Source organism: Calidris pugnax, unplaced genomic scaffold, assembly GCF_001431845.1.
Source record: "Calidris pugnax isolate Ruff unplaced genomic scaffold, ASM143184v1 scaffold273, whole genome shotgun sequence".
Lineage (NCBI taxonomy): Eukaryota > Metazoa > Chordata > Aves > Charadriiformes > Scolopacidae > Calidris > Calidris pugnax.
The window spans coordinates 3,596,389-3,608,931 of NW_015094508.1; the positions used below are offsets into that span (position 1 = coordinate 3,596,389).

At 43.1% G+C, this 12,543-nt stretch overlaps 1 protein-coding gene across 5 annotated transcripts in view; it reads left to right on the plus strand.

Moving 5' to 3' along the window:
• The window catches only part of ANKDD1B (ankyrin repeat and death domain containing 1B), a 31,088-nt gene extending 18,665 nt beyond the window's left edge, over positions 1 to 12,423 (plus strand). For 3 of the 5 annotated variants that reach the window (XM_014965096.1, XM_014965098.1, XM_014965097.1), the window contains exons 10-15: positions 136 to 234; positions 3,692 to 3,790; positions 6,494 to 6,589; positions 10,058 to 10,256; positions 10,940 to 11,071; positions 11,398 to 12,423. In XM_014965096.1, the coding sequence (XP_014820582.1) occupies positions 136 to 234; positions 3,692 to 3,790; positions 6,494 to 6,589; positions 10,058 to 10,256; positions 10,940 to 11,071; positions 11,398 to 11,456 (684 nt within the window). In that variant the 3' untranslated portion in view covers positions 11,457 to 12,423. Of the gene's footprint in view, positions 1 to 135; positions 235 to 3,691; positions 3,791 to 6,493; positions 6,590 to 10,057; positions 10,257 to 10,842; positions 11,072 to 11,397 lie in introns of all 5 variants that reach the window. The other 2 variants (XR_001414410.1, XM_014965095.1) reach the window with 2 other exon arrangements.
• The last annotated feature ends 120 nt before the right edge of the window (positions 12,424 to 12,543 follow it).

Below are 12,543 nucleotides of genomic sequence, written 5' to 3' on the forward strand. Positions count from 1 at the left end.
AAGGGGTGTTTTCTGGAGTCTTGAACCTCTGTTAGAGCATATTGTCTTTGCAGATTTTAACACGAACCTCTTTTTGTTTGAATGAACTTCTAATTATGTACCCAAATATAATAGTTCATTATTTTCCCTCCACAGCAGAAGAATTCCCCCCTCCATTTAGCCATCGTCAATAATCATCTAATGGTAGTAAGAAGCCTCTTGGATGCCAATCATGACATAAACTCCTTAAATCACGTAAGAAAAACTGGGAATTAACATAACTTCACTGGTAAAGAGGAGATTGTGTGGATTTTACTCAAAATATTTTTCTTTTCCTTATGAGCTCAGGGTACAAAAAAAGAGGAAGGAAAAGGCAGTTCCCTCCTTATCTTTTTTGTGTGTGTGCATATGTGTTAGTCACTGGTACATGCTGTGCTGGTATTCTTTGTGCAAGATAAGGACAGCAAAATATTCAGAAAATATTTGGGTTAATTTATTGTTCAAGTGGTACGATTCACGCAAAATAAATGACAGAAATGTCTCAATGGTTCTGATCTCAGAGGAGAACCCAGTGCAGAGTGTCACTTGGCTGGGATGGAGTTAATTTTTTTCATAGGAACCCATAGGGTGCTGTGTTTCAGACTTGTGACCAAAACAGCACTGGTAAGCCACCGGTGTTTAAGCTGTTGCTGAACCATTTTCAGCTTCTGTTATGCTGGGTATCACTTTGTTTTGCTTTGCCTGGGACAGCCATGATAAAAGCACTGGCCTTGAGCCTAATCTGGTATTTATGGGTCCTATGCTCCGGGTACTTGGAGAACCACCTCATGGAGAAAATCATCAATTTCACCTTCCTCCTTTTCTCCTGGGAGAGGTGCTTTGTGGAAAGAGGAACGAATGGCACCTACCCCTTCCTTTTTCCCCAGGATAGGTCTCTCCCATCTTCTTGTAACAGCTGCTCAGTTCCTTGAAGATCCTAGTGTAATCAGACTATGCATACTAGTGTGTGTAGCAAGCCTCATTTTGATTATTTTTCATACAGTTAAACAACTAACTGGGAATGCCACACAGGAATGTGCCTGGAGGAGGTAGATCCTGAGGTGGCTGGGTGTGGGGGAGGAGTTGGGCAGGTGCCTGGGGCTGTTGTTGCCTCCAATATATTTGCATTTCATGCCTGAATAGACAGGTTGTTCCAGGTGATTTGCACACCATTTGAAGGAGGGGAACATTGCCTGATCGGATGAAACACAGTGATTTCTAATACTGTGTTGGGGCCCTGTCCCATGCCTGCTGAGCTGCCACCCAGTGCCCTCAAAAGAGAAAGAGAAAGGGTCTGCTGACCAAGGAGCACACAAAGGGATGCTCAGAAGATCTCCTGTGCTGAAGCCACCAATATAGATACTGAAAAGGTCACTCAATCTGAGGGCACACACCAGAGACCCAACCCTCAAGTGTAATAGTTGCTCCTGCACTGAAGAAGAAACGGTGGAAGCGGATGTCAACTTGGTTAGCAAGGGAAGCAGCATCTCCTGTTGAGGGGTGGAAGGGGTTGCTCCAGTGCTGGGAAGGTGAGGAAGTCCAGCAGCTGGGATCCATCTCCAGGGACTATGGGATTGAGGAAGGGATTGGAAGAGAGGCAGCCACTCTCAAGCCTCTGGAGGTGATTTAAGAGCACGAAGGCAAAGTAACTCCTCAAAGATACTGTAAACCAGTGAGGCAAGTAGACTACCACAGAAATAAGTGTCCAGTATCTGAGGAATCATCGAATCATAGAATCATCTGGATCAGAAGGGACCTTCAAGGTCCAACCTCCCCGCAGTCAGCAGGGACACCCCCAACTAGACCAGGTTGCCCAGGGCCTCGTCGAGCCTCACCTTGAATATCTCCAGGGATGGGGCCTCAACCACCTCCCTTGGCAACCTGTTCCAGTGCTCCACCACCCTCATAGTAAAGAATTTATTCCTAATGTCTAATCTAAATCTGCTTTTCTCCAGTTTAAAGCCATTACCCCTTGTTCTGTCATTGACAGCCTTTGTAAATAGGAAGTTAATGGTGGTGAAGGTGGTTGGCAGTGCCCTGTCCAACAACCAGGCCTCCAGGGATCTGGATGACATCCAGTGCTCATGGTCAGTGTGGCAGGATTTTGTACATTGCTCGTGGATGTTGTACACTAGCACCCTGGTCACAATGGACCAGGCAGGCATTGAGGCACCAACTCTGCATAGACCAGCCTGCCAGCTGCAGTGCTCCCTATAACACTACATCTCATCATCGGGCACTCTGGCTCCTTCTTGGGGCATTGCTCCCTGGTCTCCTGCGTAACAAGTGGAGCTGTTGCACATGATAGGAACAAGGACTAGTCTGAAACCTGTAGTTTGCTCCTTCCCATTGATCATTTTATTGCTAAAGATTAATTTATGCACATTTTTGTGGGAGACAGAGGTTGTCATTTGTGGTTGGAGTCAACTGTAATGACAAGGCCTTCTGTCACAAAATAAGAGAATTTTGTAAACTTCTTAAACCCATCTTTTAGGAAGATGCACTTTGTCTCTAGCATGCCTGAAGTTACACACAAAAGCTACATACACAGATCTCTAAACTACTGAGAAAAGAAAGTAGGGTGTGGAAATTTGTGGGAAATTTATGAGGTCATATGATTATGCTGTGTATTCCCAAAAGAGCTGATGGAGACTCTAATGTGGAACCCTGAGGCTGGTGTTTCTTGCTGTGTAAGGTCTGGGTGTTTGACTCTGCAACCTTTAAGTTCAGATTTAAATGTCAAAAAAAGTTCTCTAACCAGACCTACAGAATGTAGACCTAAAATATCAGAGAAGCACAGGCACAAAACCTTCAACTTAAAAGGATGCTTTGTCACTGAAACATGCTAAGAGACATGTCCAGCTATGCAGGGCTTCCACACATGACAACATATCTTATTTGCTGCTTCATTACACCCATAGGCATCTGGAATTTCTCATTCTAATATTCTGTAGAAGGATAAATAGATAAATAGGGTTTTTTTGGGTACTTGCAGCTGTGTAGAGACTACACGACCCTCATTTCAGACGCAAAGATTAGATATGAAGCTGAATACTTCTTTATCTGTATTTCTTGGTAATGGTTTGGTTTTGTTTAATGCTTTTATTCCCTCCTCCTTTTTTTTTTTTTGGTTGTGCATGGTTTAAGGTTCACTGAACCCATTATGGAGCAAGTAGACTTCTGCTGAATATCATCTTGTTGTGGCAGGGCTAGCTAACAAACCCTGTGGACTGTGGCACAATGTATGGCTGAAAATTATGGATGTCCAGTTGTGTTTGCATGAATTTCAGCAGGGAAAAAAATACTCAAGAGGATAGTATGTGTTGAGGTTGGCAGTCACATGAAGCACTCTGTCCAAAACAACTTGTTTGAAGAGGGAAAAGAGAGAGAGCTCAGAGAGATTACAGTACATTAGAGGGGCATGACAGCAACTTTCTCCTGAGCCAGCTGGAACTCCTGCCTGGTTTTCCTGTGGAGATCCCAGATGCTCTCTTGTTTGCCTGAAACAAAACTGGCAGGTAGATCATTCAAAAGTTAAATGATTTCACTCTGTTCCATGTTTTCTCACCAAGGCTATCTCTTGTTGTAAATCTTCTTTACATCAAGGTTGTGAGTGCTCTGCTTCTAAGAGGGAGTTTGGCTTGTTGTATTTATTTGGTGTCATTAATTCCAGAGGCAGGAAACCCCTCTGCATCTGGCAGCTGATCTTGGCAATGTGGAGCTGGTGGAAGTGCTGCTGAAGGCACACTGCGATCTCAAGTCCGTGGATAAGGTAGGTTGCATTCCTCATATGTGCAAGGATTATGTGACTTTATTTTTGGTTTAATAACCTTCTTCCCAGAGACACAGGAAGCACTTGTTGCCAGTCGTCTTTTCTAGGTAAAGCTAGCTGCTAGTTTTTACATAGGAAGTCTCCTTTTAGTATGACCGTACCCGCAGCTTGCAGAGAATCTGAAATGGCTTTAGTGATGAGCTGTATAACTTCCAAGATCTGCAGTTTGAAGGGTAAACTCTGTCACCAGAGATCTCTGATGGAAAAAGGGACTAGGCTTATGGAATGTAAAACAGCCTGCGGCTGTTGTAACTGTGCACCTGCAGCCAGGAAAGGCACCGGTACTGCCAGCTTCACTAATTGCAGCAACAGTGAGTTTGCCCTTTAGCCATCTGGAAATGGTGGTGTTACGTCCCTGAGGAGCCGTCCCAGATCCGTTCAGGTGGGTGCTTAGATCCAGTTGCTGATGTTCAGCCTGGAAAGACTAAGGCAAGAATGGCAAAAGCTGAAGTAGTACCAAAGCAGGGTCTCTGGGGAATTGCTTTTGAAATAACAGAGTACCAAATGAAGTTTTAAAAAAATTTTGCTAAATTACTGCAAGATTGAGCTTTCCCTTTTTATACTGTTACCACTGTATTCATTTTCTGTATGATTGAACTGACAGATTTTATGTTTATCATGAGCAAAATCTAGCTCTTTAGGAATTTAGAAAGTAATTTTCATGCACAAAACGGTCCTGATGATGAACAAAACTTTATGGACTAGGATCATCATCTCTTTTTTCCCTAGCCTGATGTGAGGCTTGGGGCTCCGAGTGCGGATGATACAGTTGATGCGGTTTGGGAGGCTGAGGTAAGATGCTGCATTGCAGTTAAGCCTTCCCATTCAGAGTCATGCCTTACACTAGCTGGAGAGCTGCAGTTCTCACATGGCTAACCCAGAATGAATTCCTGTCCACATTAGACAGTGCCTTAGCTTTAGCCATTGGCAGGCACAGAAAATTAATTATTGCCTGTTTTGACCTTAAGCACCTGCAGGCCTTTGTCCTGGCATTACAGCAGTGTTGACAGAGTTAAAATGTTATGAGAACATGGCTCTGAGCCAGCGCAAGTTCTGTCACTTTTCTACACTGGTTTGATCTCTTGGAGTTGCTTTTCCCTTGCCTGTTTGCTGGATGACCCCTGAGCCCACGCCACCACTGTGAACATTCACAAGCACAGCCCTCTTTGAACTAAACCAGTGCTGAGGTGCCAAAAACGTTCCCGTCCTTGCTGAACAGCAGGCAGGAAAAAGGAGAGCCTGCTTTAATTGCAGAGTGGTTTCCTGTCCTTCGTGACCTGGCAGCAAGGGTTCTGAGCCTCCAGAGCATGCCACGCATCTGCACAAGCTACAAGCTGTTACAGCTCAGGAAATGCTCTCCTGGGAGCTCTTCCTTCCTCCCATCTGCAGATATAGTTGTCGTTGGTTGTGACTGATAGTGCAGAAAGTGATCCCTGTCTGCAAGACTGCTGTGCTACATGTGCATGCAGGATACCAGTGCTGCCTGCACTAGCACAGGAGGCCAGAAAAAAACCCCCTTCTTCCACCTCCCTGTGAAATGCAGAGCACTTTTCTAGAGGTGGGACCCAAGGAGCTTCTGTGGTCTCTGGACTCTTCACATATGAAGTATGTCTAGGCTATAAAGATTTTATGAAATGTAAATTTCTCGGCTTCCAATGGGATGCTTTTCTAAAAACAAGCCATTTAGAATGATCTTGAGCAGAGCAGAAGTTTGAACTCAAAAGGTATAAATCAGGGAACTTTATAATAGCTGGACAGTTGAAATGCCTTATAATTTAAGTACTGAACCTTCTAATTAAGGAGTTGGCTTCTTTCAGGTCTAATTTTCTAGAATGCCTAGGACTTGATATGTGGAGAATGAATATTTAAATCTGAGGCAGCTCCACTCAGTGCAAGTATGCTGAAAACAGACAACTGCAGAGAGAACTGGACAATTGCAGACAGAACCCTGCAGAGCCACTGAGATGCCTTTACATCAAAGTGCTGATAGGAGAGACGAGTTCAGACCTACTGAAGAATCCTCTGCAGCTGGAATTAAAGCAATGGCTTTTAGTTCCTTTGACTGCTTGTACTACCCATGAAATACCTTCAGTTGTGCTCACTTCAGTTGTCATGAGAAAGTCATTCCCACACCCTCTTTTCATTCTGTGAGCCAGCTTCTCTTACATCCAAAACAAGATGCAGGTTTGCCCTTCAAGTTGGAGGTTTCCAACTTTGCCAGACTATCCATCTGGAACGCCAGTTAAACCATAACATGGGAATGGACTGTATTTGTGGTAGTTTTCAAACTGCAGATGCCTGGGCGGGCGTGAACCTGGAAACAGTGACTGGGAGCGCGAGCTGGTGTGAGGTCTGCAGCAGCCTGACTGCGGGAGGTTTCGGAAAGCAGCTGTACCTCACTAGAAATTATTTAGGGGGAGTTCAGTGGGGGAAAAAATTGACCACCTCTGGGCTGAGGGGATACAGCTCACACAAAGCATAAAACTACCATCAAGGTAGCTGCCCTGAAGCCATAAAACTGCAGCAATACATTTTCTTGAAAAAAAGGGATGGGGCTCTGTAAATTAAGCTCTTGCATTTCTTCTCTGATATACCTATCATCATATATATGGTAATGTTCTGATTCACTATCTCTGCTTTCAGCATGGAAAAACTGCACTAGCTGTGGCATCGAGGAGCAATCACGCCCTTGTTGTAGACATGATCATTAAAGCACAAAGGTATTATGCCATGAAACAGGTAAGAGACATCTCTCATTTCACTAAGGAGAACTATAAGGGAAAAGCCAATTCTGATCTTGAAGCGCTTTTTGCCAGAGGTGGTTCCTTTTGGCAGGTTGCAAGACTGGCTTTGATAAACTGAGGCTAGGATTGGGAACAGGAAGGTCTCTATTCCTGAATTGCTGTAAAATTTTAGGCAGACCTTACTGTTTTCCTTCATCATGCTTTACACATAGAAATAGTGGGAGAGAGATTCTGACCCAAATTCAAACTGTGCCATCGGGGCTGGGATGACCTGAATCCATGCTGAACCTTGCGTCCTTTGGTACAGCACAATTTGTGGTTGAAAAATGGAGGAGTGCAAGTGTCTGTCGCTCCTTTGCTATTGAGAGCTCAGTTGCTTCAGCAGGAGCTCCCTCCTCTGTTCTACGTGTGTTAACTATAAAACACACTCTGAAATGGGAAAGAACCAGGCAACAAGTGTGAAGGACACAGCTTAGGTTGACCTCAGATTGTCTGAATTTCTACCCTTCTTTCCCCATTTGTTATTTAAACATAGGCTGCTTAGTGATGACCCTCCCTTGAAAGGGCTGCAAGTCAGATGTACTGAGGTGTAGATGACGATTATTTTGGCCTGCGTTGACTCTCCCATGTCACCTACGAATCTGTACACACTCTGTAGGTGGTTAAATGTCTGAACAAGAAAAGCTAAGCTTAGAACCTCTTAAAATCAAAGGAGTATTTGGAGCTGGGCTGCTGGTGAGGTCCATTCTGGAGACATGCCTTCTAACTCAGACCAGCCCAAATGGGTCTTGAAAATCCAGGATGTCTCATGTCACAGGGTCTTAACTGGGACCACTGACAAAGTTCTTTTATTCTATCAGTAACAGTTGTAGCAATGAGCCACAAAGAATCTGCTACACCTACGCACTTGATGAAAGGGGGGTATTTTGTAGGATGGCGAAGGCTCATTTTAGGGCATACTAACGCTCCATACATCAGTTTTATATTGGATTACTCAGTTTTTCCTGTTTGGACCTCTATGTACCCCCCTAAGAATTGATTAAATTTGCCAGGTTTTGACACAACACAGTTTAGAATCCCCAAGCTCTCTCAAATAATGCTGTTTGTTTGCCAGCTTGTCCTAGTGAGGCAGTAAAAGACATTTCTTGTAGCATTCACTATAAAACGTGTAAGGAGGAAGATTTATTTACGTAGAGCAAGTAATTCTGTGAGCACCAGAGCTACAAACCAGAGAAAAAGGACTGGTGAAAGGAACTGACTTGACTGTCAGCTCTTGCGCTTTCACTGCTGAGCTGCCACACAAATCTGTAACTTCATTCTCCTCCTGCTGGGGAGGGTTTGTTTCACCAGGTTAGCCACATGCCTCCCGGGGTGGTACACGCTGATCCCGCCCTAGTACAGGCACAGGAATTTGCTGGTTTTACCACCCCACTCCGGCCCTGTGTGCCCAAATCCATAACACTTAATGTTACAGGGCGTTGTGCTGGTAAATCACAGATGCAGATTAATTACCATGAAAAGCACCTCTGCGAACTCCCTGCGTTGTGCGCATTTGATTTGCATCAGTTCAGCTGGAGTTGTCAGGTACATTACTGTTTCCTTTGGCTTCATGGGGAATTAGGAGTGAAGTAATCTGTTGCCAGAGAAGACATGACAAGTCTGACAGCAGTGAGGCAGTAACGCTCCTCACCTCTTGGCATTGTTCACTGAATAGCCTGAGGAAAAGAAAAGATGTTTACGCAGATGTTTTTTCCCGAAAGAGCTCCACAGATTCCCAACAGATGTTGGGAAAGAGAAACATAAGTGTTAACATCCCACTACCTGAAGCTCAGAGCACAGCCTTGGGAAAGCAGCTTGGGTCTTACAGCTATGGAATGTGATATTGTTCAGGTGGTGTTATGATATACAAAACTACAGTGATCTGAAACACTATTCTAAGAACTTGTTGTTACATTGAGCTGACTTATCATCTATGACAAGGCATTAGTTACAAAAGGAAATGTCATGTTGCTGTGAGGAAGTGCACGATACTAACATGTGTGAGACATCTTGTTCTCTCCATTTCCCCTTCTTCCTCTTTACTGCTTCCACCCAACACTTCCCTATCACTGCCCAGGCTGTTTTTGACTGGATTTGAGGGCTGCTGTTACTGTCCCACTCTGCCATCGCCTAGGCACACATTTAGTGGCAAAGAGAAGCTGTGCTGCTGCACAGGGAGGAGAAAAAAGTTTTTTGTTATTGTTGGGTTGTTTTTTTTTTTAAACCTCAGAAGAGAAACACTGAACTGGGGAGAGCCTGAAGCTGTCCAGTAAAATGTCCTAAACCTCACCCCGCATGTGTCAGGAAGCATGAAATAAAGTCTGCACCAGAAAAATGGAATCAAACCAACATGACAATGTTTACTTACTGAACTAAAATGATTTTCCTTTTTTCCTTGCAAGACTCTTAAGGTTAGGAAATTGTCCTGTTGTATTTTTCTGAATTTAATTCAGCATGAAGTATTTTATGCTTAGCACATTTAAAATATGGCATGCTGCCATCTCTTTTTTTGCTTAGTATCTGCTTTGTAATCCTGTATCAACTTTCTGAAGCAGTTTTTCAGTTTGGAGACTGATTTGAAACACGACTAGCACATAAACAAAATGAAATGTAAAGGTAGTTCGAGCTTCCCTACCGTAGGAATGAGGCGTTTCCCTGGGCTCCACTTGTCTAGGACTGAAGTCACTGCTAGAGGTGGTTTTTGCAGAGGTGCCCAAACGAGAAGTAACCCCATCCCTCCTGTTTCAGATGAGCCACGCATACGGTAACAACATCACTTTTAATCTGGAGGGTAAAGTGCTTGAGGTTTTGGTTTCAATGTGATTTTGCTTATGCAGGCAATAAAACCAGATCCTGGCTCAACACGCACACACTTATTGGCCCTTAGACCCTTTGCTGAACGGGGCTCCACACGCTAAACCCAATGGCTCATGCTGCCATCGAGTCACCTGGTAGTCCCTGCTTCAGCCAAGCAGAGCTGATGGGGCAGAGGTGGCATCAGCTTGAGCAAGCACCATGCCAATGGTGCCCAGCCCCTCCTCAGGGGGAGGGCAGCCCTTCCAGAAGAGGAAAGGCCAACTGTGGTTGAAACCCAACCGTGTTCCAAGTGTGACATATAAAATAAACACTTGCTGTTATGTCCTGTTGTGTATCAAGTGCCAGAAAAAGAAAGTGGTTCATTTTGCATTTATCTTAATAAAACATAGCAATAGACACAGAAGGCTTTGCTTCTGTTCTGTTAGTAAGACTGTAACAATATCATCCACACCAAGCCATCTTCCAAAGAGCTCTACTAGCCAAACACGTTCCTTTACCTGCACTGAGGACATCACCTGTCAGTAGCCATGCAGGACACAAAGTTCACTGCTTGCTAAGCAAAGGTTCCCAGCTTCATTACAAAATTATCATCTACTTTCTTTTTCAGGAATGTCTAGCTCATAGTGATGACAGGTCAGACTTTGGCTTGTCCTTCAAGCAAGATCATAGCACACAGACCAAGCAAATCCGTTCCTCCCTTTGGTATCTAGCATACAACCAGTTAAAACCCCAGGAATGGAAAAAACTGGCCCTGTTCTGGAAGTTCACAGATGAACAAATTAAAGCTATTGAAGAACAATGGACAGGTAACAATATCTGAATGGCTAGGCATAATATATTAAGCTATGACAACCACAGGGCAGAGCTGCTTTTTAAACTATGAGAGTATCACAGATACACACTGGCCCCACTGTTCTTACTCAAATTATGAAAAGGAGCAGTGAATGGATACAAGCCTCATCCCTGGCTCATGGGAAGTGAAGTACTGTAGAAGCAGAGGCCATTTCTGTTCTCCCTCTTGGCCTGAAGGAACCTTCACCTTCAGAAATCAAGAACAGGAGCAGTGAGCAGCATGGAAGGGTCTTGCAGGTCACACTGGAAATAAGGGCCTGGGGAACCCTGTGACACAGAAAGACCTTGATCATGCTTTGTCTTGACAACTGCCATGAAAGAGCAGTTTGTAGTTTCAGGCGTCTGAAATGCTGGGAAAGCAACACTTTTTCAGCATGCACTGTGGTTGTTTACTACTACTACAGGGTAAATTTCCACATGCTGTGGAAAATGAAAGAAAAATTTATTTTAAGATGTATTAACTTTTTTTCCCTCCCTTTAGAGTAGCCTGAGGATAAAGCTAGGATTATTTTTTTATTTCAGTCTTCATTTTGCTTCTAGGTGAGAAAGGAAATAAGAGTAAATTAGTAGGTTTTAAAACCTCTTGGAACTCTGAAAGTGCAAAAGCACAAAATACACTGCTTTGTGTATTGCATAGGGAAAAAAAGTTATAAGGAACACGGAAACAGAATGCTGCTTATCTGGCTACATGGTATATTGCTGGCTCATCAGAATCCTGTCAAGCATATCTATGAGGATCTGGTGGAAGCAGGATTTCAGCCTTTAGCTGGTAAGTTCTTTGTGGTGTATGGAGCATATCACAGTGTCCTCTGCTGGAGAGCAGTGCGGTGCTGAGGTCCCTGCTGGTGCAGGGTGACTGTGACAGAGCTGGACACGCTTTTCCTTTCTGGGACTTGTCCCTTGCTGGGGGGTGAGGTTGCTTGAGGAAGAGCATTTAAATGAGACTTGAGATTCCTAAAGGAAGATAAAAATGTGCAAACTTTGCATTTCTTAGTCCTGCAAATATGATTAAAATGTGTTTGGCCATCCTTCACTTACATTAGTCTTGTAAAAACATATCATGTCAAGCAAGTGTTTTCTCCTCTTCCCTTGCAGAGAAGATCAGAGCTGCAAGTAGCTCTGATATGGACCCCAGAAAATGTGCAATTTCATGAATTCATCAAAAAACCCATGACACAGATGATGGAATTACATGCGAGATGGAAAGTGACTTTCAAATACAAATAATAACTTTTTGGGAAACAAAAATCCGTTTTGAAATTGTAGGACTTTTTCTAAGCTAGGAGAACATGCAGAGCTAACCAATGTTTCAGGACTTTCTCATGTGCTTGCTATACAAACATTTAAGGAATTTAAGAGTGAATGGCTGGCTGGTAATTTATGACTATACTGCTAAGCAAACACCACCCCCCTTCAATTTCTACACCTGGCTCAACATTGATACACTAATTCCATATTGGAACTGCAAATTAAGCTATTTTGTGTTTGACGTGAAACATAAATGAGATGTTTTCTACCTGAAAGAAATTAAATTTACAAAGTGAACATTATGTGTATAAACCAACACTTCCAGAAACAGGTTGGCACCTGGCCTCATTTGGGATTCATGTTTTTATAAAGTCTTGGTAAGGATTATAGTGTTCTTGTCTAAGCGGGTTTTTCTCTTGTTTAATTAGTGCTGGGATTAAGAAGTCTTTCTTCTTCGGTATTTGATTTATGCAATGAAAATACACAAAAATTTCATGTCTAAACCCATGTGTGGCTGGCAGCAGAATTTTCCATCATGGTATAACCTTGTATATATACTCAAAAAAGAGTATTTGATACTTAATACTTAATACATCTAGTAATCATTTACCTATTTCTTGTTCATGTCTTGAACTAATATTTGGTAGTGTCTTGTTGAATGTGTTAAAGGGTTTTCTCATTACTGAATATATTTCATAACTGAATGATGTAAACCTTCTATCTTTGTAGCTTTCTCTATAACAAAATAGCAATACTTTTTGTCATGTAAAGGAAGAATTGAATTGCCTTGTCGCTCTCTCTATAGCTAGCATTATTTTGTACTGAATCTTATTGTTTGTCCTAAAAAGATGATGATCTCTGTCTTAGTCTGAAGTCTCACAGCTAACTGCCCTCTTATGTGCAACCTGTTTTGACACAGCTGCAGTGCATCACAGAAATATGAAGAACAGACTGATAAATCCTTAGGTTTTTGGAATTAGTGATCTCAGATCA